This window comes from Orcinus orca, chromosome 1 (assembly GCF_937001465.1).
Source record: "Orcinus orca chromosome 1, mOrcOrc1.1, whole genome shotgun sequence".
NCBI lineage: Eukaryota > Metazoa > Chordata > Mammalia > Artiodactyla > Delphinidae > Orcinus > Orcinus orca.
The window spans coordinates 186,095,841-186,116,174 of NC_064559.1; the positions used below are offsets into that span (position 1 = coordinate 186,095,841).

Consider the following 20,334-nt stretch of genomic DNA (forward strand, 5'->3'; position numbering starts at 1 on the left):
CTTAGATTTTCTATGTTGGTGGTGGAAACCAGGCAACTATGTTTTTAGAACACTTCACTAGTAACTGTGATGCGTGCCTTTAAATAAGAACCTCTGATCTAGAAGAATGAACGTGTAGAAAAGCCAAGAAAAACTTTAAAGGGAAGAGTGACCCTTCCAGATATTAAAATGTTATTATGGGATAATATAATTTTAATGATGTGGTATGAGTATAGGAGTGGACACACAAATCAGTGGGGGAAAATAAAGATCCAGAAATAGGTTCCCCTGTGTGTGTGTGTGTGTGTGTGTGTGTGTGTGTGTGTGTGTGAGAGAGAGAGAGAGAGAGAGAGAAAGAGAGAGAGAGAGAGAAAGTGTGTGTGTATATGTGTGTGCGAGAGAGAGACAGTCTTTAGTATATGATTAAAGTGTCATTTCCAATCCATTAAAGAGAGGATGGATTATTTAATAAATGGTTTTAAAACAGTGGGCTTAACCATTTGGGAAAAAGAAAAAACCAAATCATACCTCACGCATTTATCCACAAATTCTAGTACTAGAAGGATATGAAAGTCTAACCTCAGGTGGGACTTACTTAAAGAGTAACACCAAAAGTAGAATCCATAAAGGCAAAGACTGTTAGATTTGATTAAATAATACTTTGAATGGATTTATGGGTTTTTAAAATAAATATATAAATATTCAAAATATTCATGTAAAATATTCAAATAGTTAATGGACAAAAATATTTGCAACCTATGTAATCATCTAAGGACCAAGAAACATGCATAAAAAGCTCTTAAAATTTTTTTAGAAAAATATGCCTGGCCTACAGGGCTATAAATTAAGCAAAACTATAAACACTTTGTAATAGAGGAAATACAAATGAAAAGACCTCGACCGCCCCTAATAATTTTTAAAATGCATATTCACCCAGTAAATGAAATGCCATTTCCCTTTTCAAGTCAGCAGAGAATATCGCAACAGTGTAACAGTGTGGGGGACAGTGTAGAGACACGAATACTATTCTTCCGTGCTGCCATTGTGCGAAACTGCTCAAACTTTCCAGAGGATGATTCGACAATGAATCAAAAGTCTTAAGAATATACGTGCCTCCGGTACTTCCCTGGTGGCACAGTGGTTAAGAATCCGCCTGCCAGTGCTTGATCCCTGGTCCAGGAATATCCCACATGCTGTGGGGCAACTAAGCCCATGCACCACAACTACTGAGCTTGTGTTCTAGAACCCGCGAGCCACAACTACTGAAGCCCGTGCTCCTAGAGCCCGTGCTCCACAACAAGAGAAGCCACCGCAGTGAGAAGTCCGCGCACCGCAACGAAGAGTAGCCCCCGCTCGCCGCAACTAGACAAAGCCCGCACACAGCAACGAAGACCCAACACAGCCAAAAATAAATTAATTAATTAATTAAAAAACAAAACAAAGAATATATGTGCCTCTGGACCCAGCAGTTCTACCTCTTGGAATTTATCTGAAGAAAATAAATAAACTGTGCATCAAGATTTAGCTACAAGGTTGTCCCCTAAACCACTTTATTAATTGAAAAACTAGTAACTATTCCCATGTCCATCGATCAGGAAATGTTAACTAAACGTATGGTGTAGCCAAATAACGAAATATTCAATATTACCATGCAGCTACTGAAAGGAGTAATGTGAAAGAATATTTAAAGCCCTACACAGATGGTTGCAATACACTGTTGACTAAAAAAGAAGTTTGCCAAAGTAATATATTCAGTTTATAAAAATTAAGCAAGGAGGCTTCCCTGGTGGCGCAGTGGTTAAGAATCCGCCTGCCAGTGCAGGGGACACAGGTTCAAGCCCTGGTCCAGGAAGATCCCACATGCCGCGGAGCAACTAAGCCCGTGCGCTACAACTACTGAGCCTGTGCTCTAGATCCCACAAGCCACAACTACTGAGCCCGTATGCCACAACTACTGAAGCCTACGTGCCTAGAGCCCATGCTCAGCAACAAGAGAAGCCACCGCAATGAGAAGCCCGCACACCGCAACAAAGAGTAGCACCCACTCGCCACAACTAGAGAAAGCCCGCATGCAGCAACAAAGACCCAACACAGCCAAAAATAAATAAATTAATTAATTAAATTTATTTATTAAAAAATTAAGCAAGGATATGTGCATAGAAAACAGTCTGAAGAGCTATGCCCCCAAAGGTTAATACTAGTTGTCTCTTATTTTCATCTTTTGACTTTTTCCTAGTTTTGAGCACTAAATATGTATTCCATGTAAAGTATACTATTTGTATAAAAAAAGAAAATTTGAAAGAAAAGTCACCTATAATCCTACCTCATGTATTTAAGCACTGTCACTGTTGCCTTTAATAGGCCTGGTAGTTAGCGGGGATTAGGACAGCCTTGGGCAAGACGGGACCCTCCGGCAGTCAGGGCAATGCGGGGCTGGCCCCTTTTTCCCACAGTATTGTTCCCGAGGAGAGGAGGGACGGAGGCAGCGTCCTTGTTCATCCTGCAGAGCTGTTTCCACCAAGCCTGGTCCAGAGTTGGCCATTGCCAGGGCCAGAAGCTACTCCGTGGCATCAGGAGGGAAAGAAAGGCAGCCCCCCGTGACCCCTAGAGTAACGACCCCCCATAGTCATGATTCTTGCTGCATCTGACGTCTGTAATTATAGGGGTGTATGTTCCTCTTTGCCTTTCTACCTGTGTCTTTCCTTAGAAGTCAGTGCAGTTCAACAAATTTGTAACAAATGCTTATCTGATATGGGCTTGCTGTAGGTGCTAGGCAAACACAGGGGAACAGACCCTCTGGCGCTGCCTGCCTTGTAGTCTAGTGGTAGAGATCCAGCCTAAAGAGACCTCGCAATGTACCATGGTCAATTCTGGGATAGAGCAGACACAGGTGGGGAGTTGAGACTTAGGCCAGTCTTCAAGGATGAACAGGAATTAGCCAAGATGAGAGGTGTTCCAGGCAGAGAATCAACAAGACGTCACTGATGTATAACCAGGTCACTTCTTCCTTAGAACCATTGAAAGGCTTCACCAGACCCTAAGCATTGAGCCCCAGATTGTAAACTAGCTAGCATGGCCTTACAGCCCTGGCTTATTACCTTTCTCAGCCTCCTTCTGAGCCCGCTAAGCACTAAGTTCTAGTCGCTCTGAACTTCTTTCAGTTCCTAGAACTTCTTAGGCTTTCGTTGTCCTCTGGAGCTTTGCACAATGGGACAATTTTCTTCTCCTGGAACACTTCCTGTCCCCACATCGCCTCCACCATTCCCCTTGCCTGGCCAGCTGCTCATCCTTCTGAATTCACTTCCTCTACCGAACCTTCCCATACCCCTGCCCCCAGCGCTGGGTCTGGGTGGGGCCCCCCTCCACAGGCTCCTGTGTGACCCTGTACCTTCCCAATCCCAGACTTCTCCCCACTGTATGGAACTTGGCATCCTCGTCATCTGTCCCCCGGACCAACTCCAAGCTCTTTCAGAGAAATGTCTGCCTTGCTTCCTGCAGTTTCCTCAGCTGCTGGCTTCATGCCTGGCACATAAGAAACTCCAGAAATATCTATATGAATTGAATTAAAGTGAACTCACACCCTTCTCCAGAGGGCACCCCTGAGGCTCTGCTTGTAACAGTATCTCGGGTTAACAGACCTATGGAGGCTGCTGACTCCGATTGCGCCCTACCAGGTAGAAGTCCAGCTGGGAAAACTGAAAACTCTGTGAAATTCAGAATTGTTCAACTTACCACATGCCCAGCCCAAGGGAGCAGCCATTTCAGGAGTCCAGATAACATGCCCTTGCTAAGACCCCAGGCCTGACATCTTTTAACCCGCAAGGCTGTCTGGGAGTTAGATGAACTGAGTACTAAGAACGCCTACTGTGTGCCAGGCACTGTGCGGTGGGCTTTGCATGTGCTGCCCCAGGTGTTCCTCTCCCCAAGGATTAAATGTCACCTAAAGGCGCAGAACAGCTTTGGCCCAGACACTTTCGCTGGTAGACGGGCTTTTGACCCAGGTCTACCTCCCTCCAAATCCCCTCCTTTCCCATGGCCCTGCTCTCTCCGCTCCAGTGTGGTGTTAATGTGCTTTGCACGACTCTGCATGGTTCACTCCAGCGGAGTCTTCGCTTGTGTGTGCATCTGTCACACCAAATCTGGATTCAAGCTCCAACACAGGGCCTCTCTATTTCTGTGACAATGTCTTCATTTTCACACAATGGCCAAAAGAGCCCCAAGCAATCAGCATAGCTGGGAAACCCAGGAGTTTCACCTCGGTTGTTTACTCATCCTTAGAAGCCAAATGTTTATTCCTTTGGAGGGGGTGTATTTGCATTCTGGAAAAACAGAGTAAAGGCACAGTGCTTAATTCACCTTCGTTTCCGCCTGTTACTGTGTCTGACTCATCCTCCACCCAACCCTGTGTTCCAGCGAGGAGGGAAAGACATCTATTCCACCAAGCCTCTTCCCAAGCTCTGCAGACTGAGAACAGTTTTCTCAGTTGCACACGTGTTTATGTGTCGGCAGTACAGGATATGTACGGGCATACATGCCCGTGGGGTTCCAAGCATGCTTACACCCCTCGTGTCACAGACTGTGACCCCTGTGAAGCCTTCCCAACCCCGGAGGCGTAGTTGGGCACTCTCCCTCTGTGTCCCCACTCTGTATTCTCACTGCTCATGTGCCTGTCTCCTCCTCTAGACTGGGAGATCTTTCTCGGTGCTTAGCACAGGCCTGGCACTTAGTAGGCGCTCAGGGTCTATGTCTTTGAGTAAATAGATAAATGGATGCATGTCAGCTGCCCGGGCACAGGGCATTCACAAGCTGCTTCCCTGGTCCCACCTCTACTGGGTTCTGTTACCCCGACCCCCACCTGTATAATCCCAAATACTCCAGATCACCAGTTTCTATCAACAGAGAGGCAAAAAACCCAAAAACATCTAAAATGCTTAAGCATTAAGACCTTGGATCTAACCATCGTTTATCAAAAACGTGTCAGTAATTAGAGAAGTATTCCTCACACTTGTATGTGCCTACAGATCTCTTGGGGGATCTTGTTAGCATGCAGATTCTGATTCAGGAGGTCTGTGGTGGAGGCCAAGATTCTGCATTTCCAACAAGCTTCCAGACAATGCCCCAGATGCTGAGGTCCGTGGACTTTGAACAGCACTTGGGTGCAGCATTCCTCGCCTACCCAAGTTCCTGCCCTTGTACATCCATGGCATGTATTCCCATGGGCACACTCACCCATGGGTGGACGTGCATTACACATCTGCCCACACAAGCACAACTGCCATCTGGACAAGTTCAAGAGTTGCCCTGGGTGTTAAGATCCTGCTGCTCCATAACTTACCCCTGAACCCTGCGGCCACCTGGCCCCTCCTACCACGGGCTCTCTTTCCATAGTGAGAGAAGATGCCTCATGGGGTGGTTTATTGCACAGCCTCCGCCACCAGATTGTCTCAGTTCAGATCTCAGCTCTCCCACCTACTAGCTGGAACTTGTAGAACTTGTAAATGTTTCCGTATCTTCCCTTCTGATTGATAGGGGCCAACTAAAGAGCAACTCAGGACAGTGACACCCATACTTAGTGCTGAATGTTATTGTCTTTATTGAGTGCTCTTAGCCCCTCCCCCTCAGTGGAGGTCCCCTCCCTTTTTCCCATCTCAGATGGGATGGCTGCCTGTCCCCTCCCCCACCAGTCCCCCTCCTCCCTGTCTTCTGTTTGACGCCCCTCCTACCCCAGGCTTCCAATCTGCCCCTCCTCTGATGGGCACCCTTCCCTGCTCTGGTCCTCTTCATGCTTGTGGATTCAGGTAACAGGTGTCCCAGATCTACTGCTGTAATCTGACCTTGGTCCTGAACTCTAAGTCTGTACTTCCAGTTCCCACTAGCTCATGCTGCTTGAATGTCAAACATGCAGGGTGTTCAAAGACAAGGCCATTACCCTTCTACCACCTACTCCTCTTCTTCCTATGTTTCCAACCCTGGGTCACAAAAGACATCACTGTCCTTCAGGTCAAGATCTTCCCCGTCATCTGGGGAGATCTTCAAGATGGCAGAGGAGTAAGACTTGGAGATCACCTTCTGCCCCACAAATACATCAGAAATACATCTACATATGGAACAACTCCTACAGAACACCTACTGAACACTGGCAGAAGACCTCAGGCTTCCCAAAAGGCAAGAAACTGCCCACGTACCTGGCTGTGTGGCTGACAGGGTCTTGGTGCTCCGGCCAGGTGTCAGACCTGTGCCTCTGAGATGGGAGAGCTGAGTTTAGGACATTGGTCCACCAGAGACCTCCTGGCTCCACGTAATATCAAACAGCAAAAGCTCTCCCAGAGATCTCCATTTCAACGCTAAGACCCAGCTCCATTCAAAAATCAGCAAGCTAGAGTGCTGGACACCCTATGCCAAACAACTAGCAAGACAGGAACACAACCCCACCCGTTAGCAGAGAGGCTACCTAAAATCATAATAAGGTCACAGACACCACAAAACACACCACCAGCTGCGGTCCTGCCCACCAGAAAGACAAGATCCAGCCTCATCCACCAGAACACAGGCACTAGCCCCCTCTAGAAGGAAACCTACACAACCCACTGAACCATCCTTAACCACTGGGGACAGACACCAAAAACAACAGGAACTACGAACCTGCAGCCTACAAAAAGGAGACCCCAAACACAATAAGATAAGCAAAATGAGAAGACAGAGAAACACACAGCAGATGAAGGAGCAAGGTAAAAACCCACCAGACCAAACAAATGAAGAGAAAATAGGCAGTCTACCTGAAAAAGACTTCAGAGTAATAATAGTACAGATGATCCATGTTCTTAGAAATAGAATGGAGAAAATACAGGAAACGTTTAACAAGGACCTAGAAGAATTAAAGAGAAAACAAACAATGATGAACAACACAATAAATGAACTTAAAAATGCTCTAAAATGAATCAATAGCAGAATAACTGAGGCAGAAGATCAGATAAGTAACCTGGAAGATAAAATAGTGGAAATAGCTACTGCAGAGCAGAATAAAGAGAAAACAATGAAAAAAATTGAGGACAGTCTTGGAGACCTCTGGAACAACATTAAATGCACCAACATTCTAATTATAGGGATCCCAGAAGAAGAGGAGAAAAAAGAAGGGACTGAGAAAATATTTGAAGAGATTATAGTTGAAAACTTCCCTAATATGGGAAAGGAAATAGACAATCAAGTCTAGGAAGTGCAGAGACTCCTATACAGGATAAATCCAAGGAGAAATGTGCCAAGACACATATTAATCAAACTATCAAAAATTAAGTACAAAGAAAAAATATTAAAAGCAGTAAGGGAAAAGAAACACATAACATAAAGGGGAATCCCCATAAGGTTAACAGCTGATCTTTCAGCAGAAACTCTGCAAGCCAGAAGGGAGTGGCAGGACATATTTAAAGTGATGAAAGGGAAAAACCTACAACCAAGATTACTCTACCCAACAAGGATCTCATTCAGATTTGACAGAGAAACTAAAACCTTTACAGACAAGCAAAAGCTAAGACAATTCAGCACCACAAACCCAGCTTTACAACAAATGCTAAAGGAACTTCTCTAGGCAGGACACACAAGAGAAGGGAAAGACCTACAATAACAAACTCAAAACAATTAAGAAAATGATAATAGGAACATACATATTGATAATTATCTTAAATGTAAATGGATTACATGCTCCCACCAAAAGACATAGACTGGCTGAATGGATACAAAAACAAGGTCTGTCTACAAGAGACCCACTTTAGACCTAGGGACACATACAGACTGAAAGTGAGGGGATGGAAAAAGATATTCCATGCAAAGGGAAATCAAAAGAAAATCTTGAGTAGCAATTCTCATATCAGAAAAAATTGACTTTAAAATAAAGACTCTTACAAGAGGCAAAGAAGGACACTACATAATGATCAAGGGATCAATCCAAGAAGAAGATATAACAATTGTAAATATTTATACACCCAACATAGGAGCACCTCAATACATAAGGCAAATGCTAACAGCCATAAAAGGGGAAACTGACAGTAACACAATCATAGTAGGGGACTTTAACACCCCACTTTCACCAATGAACAGATCATCCAAAATGAAAATAAATAAGGAAACACAAGGTTTAAATGATACATTAAACAAGGTGGACTTAATTGATATTTATATGACAATCCATCGAAAAACAACAGAATACACTTTCTTCTCAAGTGCTCATGGAACATTCTCCAGGATAGATCATACACAGAAATAAACTCAAAATGGATTAAAGACCTAAATGTAAGGCCAGACACTATCAAACTCTTGGAAGAAAACATAGGCAGAACACTCTATGACATAAATCACAGCAAGATCCTTTTTGACCCACCTCCCAGAGAAATGGAAATAAAAACAAAAATAAACAAATGGGACCTAATGAAACTTAAAAGCTTTTGCACAGCAAAGGAAACCATAAACAAGACCAAAAGACAACCCTCAGAATGGGAGAAAATATTTGCAAATGAAGCAACTGACAAAGGATTAATCTCCAAAATTTACAAGCAGGTCATGCAGCTCAATAACAAAACAACAAAGAACCCAATCCAAAAATGGGCAGAAGACCTAAATAGACATTTCTCCAAAGAAGATATACAGATTGCCAACAAACACATGAAAGAATGCTCAACATCATTAACCATTAGAGAAATGCAAATAAAATCTACAATGAGATATCATCTCACACCAGTCAGAATGGCAATCATCAAAACATCTAGAAACAATAAATGCTGGAGAGGGTGTGGAGAAAAGGGAACACTCTTGCACTGTTGGTGGGAATGTAAGTTGATACAGCCACTATGGAGAACAGTACGGAGGTTCCTCAAAAAACTAAAAATAGAACTACCATACGACCCAGCAATCCCACTACTGGGCATATACCCTGAGAAAACCATAATTCAAAAAGAGTCATGTACCAAAATATTCATTGAAGCTCTATTTACAATAGCCAGGACGTGGAAGCAACCTAAGTGTCCATCAACAGATGAATGGGTAAAGAAGATGTGGCACATATATACAATGGAATATTACTCAGCCATAAAAGGAAATGAAATTGAGATATTTGTAGTGAGGTGGATGGACCTAGAGTCTATCAAACAGAGTGAAGTAAGTCAGAAAGAGAAAAACAAATACTGTATGCTAACACATATATATGGAATGTAAGAAAAAAAAAAAAAAGGTCATGAAGTACCTAGGGGTAAGACGGGAATAAAGACACAGAACTACTAGAGCATGGACTTGAGGATATGGGGTGGGGTAAGGGTAAGCTGTGACAAAGTGAGAGAGTGGCATGGACATATATACACCACCAAACGTAAAATAGATAGCTAGTGGGAAGCAGCCACATAGCACAGGGAGATCAGCTACGTGGTTTGTGACCACCTAGAGGGGTGGGATAAGGTGGGTGGGAGGTAGGGAGATGCAAGAGGGAAGAGATATGGGAACATATGTATATGTACAACTGATTTACTTTGTTATAAAGCAGAAACTAACACACCATTGTAAAGCAATTATACTCCAATAAAGATGTTAAAAAAAGTTTCTCTTTACACATTTCTCTACTTCTAAAGCTTTTTTGCAATAAACACGTGTTACCTTTAAAAAAAAAAAGCAATGAAAAATAAATGAAGGAAACAATAGCCAAGATCAATAAAACTAAAGCTGGTTCTTTGAGAAGATAAACCATTAGCCAGACTCATCAAGAAAAAAAGGGAGAAGACTCAAATCAATAGAATTAGAAAAGAAAACAGAGAAGTAACAACTGACACTGCAGAAATACAAAGGATCATGAGAGATTACTACAAGCAACTATATGCCAATAAAATGAACAACCTGGAAGAAATGGAAAAATTCTTAGAAAAGCACAACCTTCTGAGACTGAACCAGGAAGAAATAGAAAATATGAACAGTTGAATCACAAGCACTGAAATTGAGACTGTGATTAAAAATCTTCAAGCAAACAAAAGCCCAGGACCAGTTGGCTTCCCAGGTGAATTCTATCAAACATTTAGAGAAGATCTAACACCTATCCTTCCCAAACTCTTCGAAAACATAGGAGAAGAAGGAACACTCCCAAATTCATTCTACAAGGCCTCCATCGCCCTGATACCAAAACCAGACAAAGATGTCACAAAGAAAGGAAACTACAGGCCAACATCACTGATGAACATAGATGCAAAAATCCTCAACAAAATACTAGCAAACAGAATCCAACACCACATTAAAAGGGTCTTACACCATGAACAAGTGGGGTTTATCCCAGGAATGCAAGGATTTTTCAATATACACAAAGCAATCAATGTGATAAACCATATTAGCACACTGAAGAAGAAAAACCGTATGATCATCTCAATAGATGCAGAAAAAGCTTTTGACAAAATTCAACACCCATTTATGATAAAAACCCTCCAGATAGTAGGCATAGAGGGAACTTACCTCAACATAATAAAGGCCATATATGACAAACCCACAGCCAACATCATTCTCAATGGTGAAAAACTGAAAGCATTTCCACTAAGATCAGGAACAAGACAAGGTTGCCCACTCTCACCACTATTATTCAGCATAGTTTTGGAAGCTCTAGCCACAGCAATCAGAGAGGAAAAAGAAATAAAAGGAATCCAAATCAGAAAAGAAGAAGTAAAGCTGTCACTGTTTGCAGATGACATGATAATATACATAGCGAATCCTAAAGATGCTACCAGAAAACTACTAGAGCTAATCAATGAATTTGGCAAAGTAGCAGGATACAAAATTAATGCACAGAAATCTCTTGCATTCCTATACACTAATGATGAAAAATCTGAAAGAGAAATTAAGGAAACACTGTCATTTACCACTGCAACAAAAAGAATAAAATACCTAGGAGTAAACCTACCTAAGGAGACAAAAGACCTGTATGCAGAAAACTATAAGACACTGATGAAAGAAATTAAAGATGATACAAACAGATGGAGAGATATACTATGTTCTTGGATTGGAAGAATCAACATTGTGAAAATGACTATGCTACCCCAAACAATCTACAGATTCAATGCAATCCCTATCAAACTACCACTGGCATTTTTCACAGAAGTAGAACAAAAATTTTCACAATTTGTATGGAAACACCAAAGACCCCAAATAGCCAAAGCAATCTTGAGAAAGAAAAACGGGGCTGGAGGAATCAGGCTCCCTGACTTCAGACTATTCTACAAAGCTACAGTAATCAAGACAGTATGGTACTGGCACAAAAACAGAAATATAGATCAATGGAAGAGGATAGAAAGCCCAGAGATAAACCCATACACATATGGTCACCTTATTTTTGATAAAGGAGGCAAGAATATACAATGGAGAAAAGACAGCCTCTTCGATAAGTGGTGCCAGAAAAACTGGACTACATGTAAAAGAATGAAATTAGAACACTCCCTAACACCATACACAGAAATAAACTCAAAATGGATTAAAGACCTAAATGTAAGGCCAGACACTATCAAACTCTTAGAGGAAAACATAGGCAGAACACTCTATGACATAAATCACAGCAAGATCCTTTTTGACCCACCTCCCAGAGAAATGGAAATAAAAACAAAAATAAACAAATGGGACCTAATGAAACTTCAAAGCTTTTGCACAGCAAAGGAAACCATAAACAAGACCAAAAGACAACCCTCAGAATGGGGGAAAATATTTGCAAATGAAGCAACTGACAAAGGATTAATCTCCAAAATTTACAAGCAACTCATGCAGCTCAATATCAAAAAAACAAACAACCCAATTTACAAATGGGCAGAAGACCTAAAGAGATATTTCTCCAAAGAAGATATACAGCTTGCCAACAAACACATGTAAGAATGCTCAACATCACTAATCATTAGAGAAATGCAAATCAAAACTACAATGAGGTATCACCTCACACCAGTCAGAATGGCCATCATCAAAAAATCTAGAAACAATAAATGCTGGAGAGGGTGTGGAGAAAGGGGAACCCTCTTGACTGTTGGTGGGAATGTAAGTTGATACACCCACTATGGAGAACAGTGTGGAGGTTCCTTAAAAAAACTAAAAATAGAGCTACCATATGACCCAGCAATCCCACTACTGGGCATATCTCCTTAGAAAACCATAATTCAAAAAGAGTCATGTACCACAATGTTCATTGCAGCTCCTTTTACAATAGCCAGGACATGGAAGCAACCTAAGTGTCCATCGACAGTTGAATGGATAAAGAAGACGTGGCACATGTATACAATGGAATATTACTCAGCCATAAAACGAAACGAATTCAGTTATTTGTAGTGAGGTGGATGGACCTAGAGTCTGTCATACAGAGTGAAGTAAGTCAGAAAGAGAAAAATAAATACCATATGCTAACACATATCTATGGAATCTAAAAAAAAGAAAAAAAGGTTCTGAAGAACCTAGGGAAAGGACAGGAATAAAGATGCAGACGTAGCGAATGGACTTGAGGACATGGGGAGGGGGAAGAGTAAGCTGGGATGACGTGAGAGAGTGGTTTGGACATATACACATTACCAAACGTAAAATAGATAGCTAGTGGGAAGCAGCCACATAGCACAGGGAGATCAGCTTGGTGCTTTGTGACCACGTAGAGGGGTGGGGTAGGGTGGGTGGGAGGGAGACGCAAGAGGGAGCGGGTATGGGGATATATGTATATGTATAGCTGTTTCACTTTGTTATAAAGCAGAAACTAACACACCATTGTAAAGCAATTATACTCCAATAAAGATGTTTTTAAAAAAATTGTTAAAATTAAAAAAATCTTCCGCGTCATCCCTTAACTCCTCCTTTGCATCTGTTGCCTCTGATCCCTGTCCATTTCACCTCCTGAGTCTCGTGTCCCTTTCCTGCTCTCACCCCCTCTGCCAGCCCCCATCCACTTTCCCGCAGTGCATGGCTGACATCCTTCTAACTGTTCTCTCTCCCTCCACTTCGTCCTCCTCACAGCCACCAACATGTTGCTAACCTGAAATCGGATACACTCTGGATAGGATGGCTTCTCAATGCCTCCAGAAAAATATCCAGTCCAGCCCCAGCCTACATTTCCAGCCCCTCTTCCAGATGTTTCCTGCTTAGTGTGTCCAGCCGCACCGTGCCGCTCTCAGAGCCCTGGAATACACAGCAGCTCTGTCTCCGGTGCCCTGCCTGGGGTGCCCTTTCCCCTCTTACCTGGTTAATTCCTAAGTCTCCTTTTAAGACCTCAATCAAATGCTCACTCTTTAGTGAGGGCATCCTGCCCTCCCCTCTTTCCCTTCTGCCCCCCAGCGCAGTCTGATCTACATTGGTTCCAGCATTTGTCACTCTGTGCTGTAGCTATATCCCCTTGCACCCACGCAGCCCTGGATCCTGGCCCATAGGAAGTACCCAATAAATGTACAAATACTTGTTGACTGAATGAATGACCTAGCCATAAATCTCCCTTTCAAATTGGGACAACCAGAAAGCAGCATCCTTCTCCCTGACTGGACCTCAGGGCAGGGGCGTGTGCGGTTCACCTGGCTTCCTTCATTCAGGTTGGCTGGTGTGTGTTGGTCATGCTCAAGCTTGAGGTTCTGCACACCGATAGACGCTTGCAAACGGGAAACGTTTGTGCAGACCCCATCGTGCAGCTGAGCCCCTTCAGGCCTCTCACTGTCATCACCCTGACCCTCTGGTCTCCTGGCAGGTGTGTTCTTCACTTTCCACACCTTCCACCTGGAGAGCAGCCACGACTACCTCCTCATCACGGAGAATGGCAGTTTCACTCAGCCCCTCAGGCAGCTGACCGGTTCCCGGTTGCCAGCGCCCATCAGCGCTGGACTCTACGGCAACTTCACTGCCCAGGTCCGCTTCATTTCCGATTTCTCCATGTCCTACGAAGGCTTCAACATCACCTTCTCAGGTAAAGCATGTGAGGGTCCCTCGGGGTAAGTGATGGCTGAGTACTCTGTCCCTCCCACCCCCCCACCCTGCTGCCGGCCTCTGGTCTTCCCAGTAGATGGCTATCGGTCCCCTCCCCAGCCTCTGGGAGAGGGATCTCACTGCTGCAGCAGAAGATAGTCGGGTTAGACACAAGGACGAACTTCCTTATAGTGGGCTTGGAAGGAGTTAGCAGGTCTGTTGGGGAATCTCCTTCTGTGAAGGTATTTAGGCTTCACTCTGAACATGACCAACCCAACTGATTGAACTAGAGGACCTCAGGAGTCGCATCCTGCCCTAGTAATTCCAGATTCTTCTTCTGATTCCACTTCCACTACTTCACAACCACAGCAATTTCTAAAAAAAAAAAAAAACGAAAAGGAAAAGAAGGGAGACTGAAACTCCCATTTTGGAGTGTTTTGGCCTCGTGTGGGGGCTGCTTCAGCAATGCGAATTGAGTAGCGATGGGCATTTATCTCTGTGTTTAGGAATCCTGAAAAGAAAGCTCTTTAATGTGCATTCGGGGAGAAAAGAGGACCCTTCACTCCTCTAGTACCAAGTCCTCCTGCTGCTCTCAGACTATTGCTCCCAGACCACCCCCCTCCCACCACCAGCCGGGAGCAGAGACAGCAGATGGATTTCCCCAGGATGGCTGAGAGATATCTGACCTCTAGGAAATGGGACATGGCCGAGCTTAGCCTCACAGTGTCCCTCCAGCAGATGCCACCTGCCATGTCCTGGCTGATGGGACATATCCAGCCAGTCTGCCTCATCCAGGCTCTTTCTCCCCACCACACAGAGCCCCGGGGTACTGTGTCCCAGACGGGAGATGCCCTTGGGGATGAGGGAAAAGGTACTTCTGTATCATCACTAGAGGTATAAAAGTCACTAGAGGCAGGTCCCTGGTGCATAAATGCCACTCCGTCACACATGCCATCTGCCTCAAGTGCCAGTGTTACCAAGACACAGCTTCAGCTGAAGCATTTGCATTCTTTTTCCCAATGTAAGTTGCCCTAGGCTGGGTCATGCATTCTGAACCTCTAGAACCAGGCTGATTGAACTGATCTGGCTTGGTGCCCGGGGAGAAAGAGGCAAGAGAGTCCACAAGCCTGAGGCTGGGGTTCATGTGGAGATGAAGGGACAGAGGAGGGAAGGGTCAGCCTCAGAAGTACTCCCGGGAACCATGTTTCCAGGAAGGCGGTGCTCTCTCCCACTGCTCGTGGTCTGGAGGCACTCAGACCGCCCGGAACACACCTGCCTGTTCTTGCCTGTCTCTGTCCCTCTCGGGCTCTCTCTCCTTCTCTCCTTACTTTTCGTGCATCGGTGTGTATCCTGTACCTCTGTCTTCCTCTCTCGTCCTCTTCTCCGTGTGTCTTTGTCTGTGTGTTCCCATCCTCCGTGTGTGACCCCAGCTCTCCTGCTGCCTTTCCTCTTCTCCGTGGTGTCTTTGTCTGTGTGTTCCCATCCTCCGTGTGTGACCCCAGCTCTCCTGCTGCCTTTCCAGAGTATGACTTGGAGCCCTGTGAGGAGCCCGAGGTCCCAGCCTACAGCATCCGGAAGGGCTTGCAGTTTGGTGTAGGCGACACCTTGACCTTCTCCTGCTTCCCCGGGTACCGTCTGGAGGGCACGGCCCGCATCACGTGCCTGGGGGGCAGACGGCGCCTGTGGAGCTCGCCTCTGCCAAGGTGTGTTGGTAGGTGGTCACGTGCTTTCATTTTGCTTCACTAATGGGGTTGGCCGGACTTTAGTCAATTGCTGGGAGGTGGTGGAACGCACCTGGGCCACGAGGCCGACAGGACTGGGTTTAAGGACTGTCTTAGCACACGGTTACCTTGGGTGGGTGGCCTACCCTCCTTCCACGCCAACCTCCTTATCGGTACAGGAGAGATGGCAATGCCTGCTTCATGAGCTGTTCTGTAGCCTCAACTGCCCTTTACAAAGCGGGTCCACAGTAGGCACTCGGATGAAATCAATTTCTCTGCTGTTACCTCCTTAACACAAATTCCCATGGCTAATTGATGCCTCTTGCGGAGAAATCTGGGTGGGGTGTGTGGGTGCGCCTATAGGAAGGAGGTATGACCTTTGCCCATGGAGAATCCCATCTGGTTGAGGAGAGGGCTGATTTTACTTGTCCAATGAGGGTCCGATAGCTTTTGAGAATCTCTAGAAAGACTTCCTCCATTCCGCTGGGGAAGAGAGAGAGAAGCAGGAGTTGGGTTCATTTATGGAGCACCCGTTGCAGGTCAGGCATGCTTCTGGACGCTGAGAATACAAAGGTGAACAATACAGAGAAGGTCTCTCCACTCCTGGTCTCACATTCTGGTGGGGGGAGATAGGCTGTAAACGCATGGATGTGTAGTGTGTCGGGCAGTGTTGAGGGTTACAGAGAAAGATGGTCAGCTTAGAAAGTGCTGGAGGTTTTTATAACAAGTAGTCAGGAAAGACTTCTCTGATGAGCTGACATTTTAGTAGAGATCTGAAGGGATTCAAGGAGCTAATTCATGGGAGAAGAGGGAGCAGAGTACCAAGGCCCCAAGCCACGAGGATGCTCGGTGTTTGAGGAATAGCTTGGAGGCCAGTCTGGAGCGAGCGAGGGGGAGAGCAGTGGGTGGTGAGGTTAAAGAGGCAGCTGATGGAGTTGGGACCAGGAGCCCTGTGACCCAGGGTCCTGCCGGCCTCCTTGCCAGCGTGCTGGAGCAGACTTTTCAGAGCTTCAGGCCCAGAGGGTGGAGAGAAGTGGGGCGATATCCCAAGGACTGGGGACAGGTGCTGGCTGTCCCTCATTTCTAAGGTTCACGGCTCTGCCTGCTCGATGCTCACACCATGGGGCTAGATGGAACACAGGCTGGATCAGTGGAGTACCTTCCGTGCTCACTGCTCTCCGCTAGTGCTAAATATTACAGAAAACCCCAATATACCAAACAGATCAAAGCAGCACTGCACTGACTGAAACAGGTGCCGGCGTCTTGAGAGCCCTTGAGGTCAGCCTTGCCCAAGACAGCCACACGGAGCCCCATGGCTCTGCAGAGGACAGTCGTAAATAGGATGGCAAGATGGGCTGGGCGTAGGCTGTGGGGTCACCTGGGCCCGAGGGTGAGTCTCTGCTCTGCCACTTACCAGCTGTTATATCTTGGGCGAGCCACCAGACGCCAGCAGCTCCAGCTTCCTCGCTTATAAAACAGAGATAACACTATCCAATTCACAGGCTTTATTCCAGATTAGATGACGTAATTTACATTCACCAGTGGGGTGCTATATTATTATCATTTTGCCAATAACCTTTTTATCATTATTTATCGATGACATGACCAACAACCAATAACCCTTTGCGATCTCAGAGGAGAAACGTTAAGACAAATAGATGCAGAATTCCATTTTTGATCAATTAACTAATCTCAAAGTTTATCCTTTTTCCTGCAACCATCCCCCAGAGCCTCCACCCGCCCTGACCTGGACACACATTCAGACACACATGTAACTCCCACTGCGTAGGTTCAGTTTCGATGTGGCTGCTGGCAGCTCCTTTCTGCTCCGGAGAAATGTCTTCGGCTAAGTGGCCCTGAGGGGAATTTTTCCTGAATGGGATTATCCAGGACCACAGATACGCACACGCCCTAAGCTCTGCCTCACTGATCTCATTACATAAACTCATTCTTTAACTTATTATTCCAATTACTGTTTGTTCATGGCGCCTCACAATATTTTCATTATTACATTTGTCTTCTGTTTTGTATGTATTCATAGCGCATAGCAATTATAATCACCTCTAATTACCACCAGCCCGCAACAGAACCTCAGGCTGGAGGTATCACGGGAATGCCCACCCGGGAGATGCTCCCAGTCGCCATACGCACTGGAGGTGTAAATTGAATAACTTACCAGGAACATTCCCTGCTGAGAAGGAGATGAACAGTCCTGGGCTCTAATTCATTGTGTGACAGGGCGACACAGCCCCTGACCTCAGGGTCCCCTGAGCTGGATGTGGAAGAGACAGCCCTGATCCCAGAGGACCCCATTCTGTGCCAAGAGTCATGACCCTGCCCTTGGGAGCCCCGCATGATGGAGCAGACCTACCTCTCTGCCTCGGGAGCCCCAGACTGATGGACAAGACACAGCCCCTGCCCTTAACGAGACCTCTTCTGATGGGGATGACAGAAGTCGTAGATGCCCGAATTAGCCGCAGCACTTTCCGGTGCAGATGACTGTTTGTTTTTCTGGAACATTTATTTTTCCATTTATGCTTGTGTTTGGCTTTTTCGTGCATCTGCTCACCTCCCCTGATACTTGGAAACTCTCCCAAAAGCAAGTACCAGGTCCCGCTACCTCCTGTGCACTCGCTGGTGCCCTGGAAAAAGGCCTCGGTAGGGGCCAAGGACTGGCGCCATCTGAAGCTGTCAGCCCCCGTCCCCTCCCCATAAAGGTGTCGGGCATGTGGGAAAGAGGAGAGGGTCATGCTGGGGCAGAGCTGGCAGGTAGCTATTGTGCAGCAAGCCAGGGTAGGAAGGAGGTGCAAAAATATGTCAAAGCCCACGTTTAAGGTAAACCAGCTTTTAGGAACTAGGCAGAGAGCAAGAGGTATCAGGAACAGTGAGGGCGCTGTGACTGTCAGGCAGCCAACACGTGCTTCCCGAGAAGCTTCTTGGGCCTTCGGCCATTCCCGGAGCCTGGGCAGTTAGGGCTCCAAATAGAAGCAGATAAGCTGCGCAGATTCATCAGGTTCGATGGGGAGAGAAAGGAATAACGCTTGTTGAGGGCCTACTAGGTGCTAGCCACTCCCTATATGTTCACCTCTTTCATCATAAAATTTCATATATGTATTCTCTCTAGTTTTATGTGGGTGCTGTTATTGTCCAGATGGAGGCAGATGAAGAGACCGAGGTTCAGAGAGTTGATATAACTGGTCTGTCTGAGTCTAAAATCCATGCTCATCCCACTGCACCACATGTCGTTCCCTAGACGGAAGACAATACTGTGTGATGCCCAGAGATGATGGAGAGCTGCCTCAGAGGGCTGCCCACGTGATGTGACTGAGTAATGAACGTCTAAATATGTACAGCCCTCAGCACCCCCTCCCCAAATGCCCACCTTCGTCAGAGGGCCCCCAGAATCCTTACACACTTTAGAAACATATCTACCTAAAGTATCAGCAGCCACCAGGGTGCCCGTCCACCACCCGCCCTTTAGTTTTATGCCCCAGCTCTGCACATTCATTACGCGCGTTCGGACACTCTGCAAACAGGCTGAGTTTAAAGTATTGAAAAGCGAGATTTCTCCTCCAAGACAAATGATGGCTGTCCTGTTCAGTTTGAGCTGCTATAAGAAAATACCATAAAGTGGGTGGCTTCAACAACAAGCATTTATTTCTCACAGTTCCGGAGGCTGGCAAGTCCAAGATCAAGGTGCCAGTGGATTCAGTGTCTGGTAAAGGCCCTCTCCCTGGTTTCCAGATGGCAGCCTACCATCACACAGCAGACAGATTGCAGGCTCTGGTCAATTCCTCTGCTAAGGGCACTAATCCCATCATGGGGACTCTCCCCTCATGACCTCATCTAGACCTAATTACCTCCCAAAGGCCCCACCTCCAAATAGCATGACACTGGGGAATCAGGGCTTCAGCATAAGAATTTGTCAGAGGGACACAGACATGCTGTCCATAGTAATGACTTATGTGACGTCTTAGGAACCTGAAGCTGGTCCTGAACTGGAAAGGGCCCAGGGAGGAGGGCTTGTCCCACCAATCAGAGGACTGATTGGTGGGACATGGTCACGATCTTCAAAGTTCTAAGGAGCAGCCTTGGGAACAAGAGAACACACAGAGGTACAACTAAGCCCACTAGAGACTCAACTCTGAATGTTCCTGTATCACATGCTCCCTCCACACTGCTGTGGCCTAGGACACTCCAGGCTCAGGGCAATTGAAGTTGAATATGTGGTGACCTCAGGGTCCTTCCAGCCAATGGCTGTGCCTAGAATAGGGACACTGAGGAATGGTACGGGGAAAGCAGATGTGCTACCACCAACCTCAGAGATTCTACGTATGCTCCGAACTCCCCATATGTCCAGACAAATAATGGGCCTGCCATCTGACTTGTATTTATATCCTTCCAGAACCTAATCATTTTAGAGCTGGCCATCCTCTGAGGTCAGCGTCCTCCATATTCATTCATTCATTTGGCAAATATTTATTTTACAGACAATCTGGGCTAAGCCTTGGAAATTCATGGATTCGTTAAGCATGACCCTTACCTTCAAGTAACGCACAGTTTGGGTCGGGGGCGCAGACAAGGAACAAGCCATCAGGGTGCGATCTGGTAGACGCTCTGCCACGGGGAAGCCCAGGAAGAGGCTTCACAGTTACCAAAGACCCTAGAGAGCCAACTGCAGGGTCCTTCAGCACATGCCCTGCACTGAGCTACC

At 45.8% G+C, this 20,334-nt stretch overlaps 1 protein-coding gene across 3 annotated transcripts in view; it reads left to right on the plus strand.

Annotated features, from left to right (window-relative positions):
- CSMD2 (CUB and Sushi multiple domains 2) overlaps positions 1-20,334 on the plus strand; it is a 672,138-nt gene that overhangs the window by 434,596 nt on the left and 217,208 nt on the right. For all 3 annotated transcript variants that reach the window (XM_049694749.1, XM_049694771.1, XM_049694802.1), the window contains 2 exons: positions 13,685-13,900; positions 15,422-15,610. In XM_049694749.1, the coding sequence (XP_049550706.1) occupies positions 13,685-13,900; positions 15,422-15,610 (405 nt within the window). The remainder of the gene's footprint in view (positions 1-13,684; positions 13,901-15,421; positions 15,611-20,334) is intronic.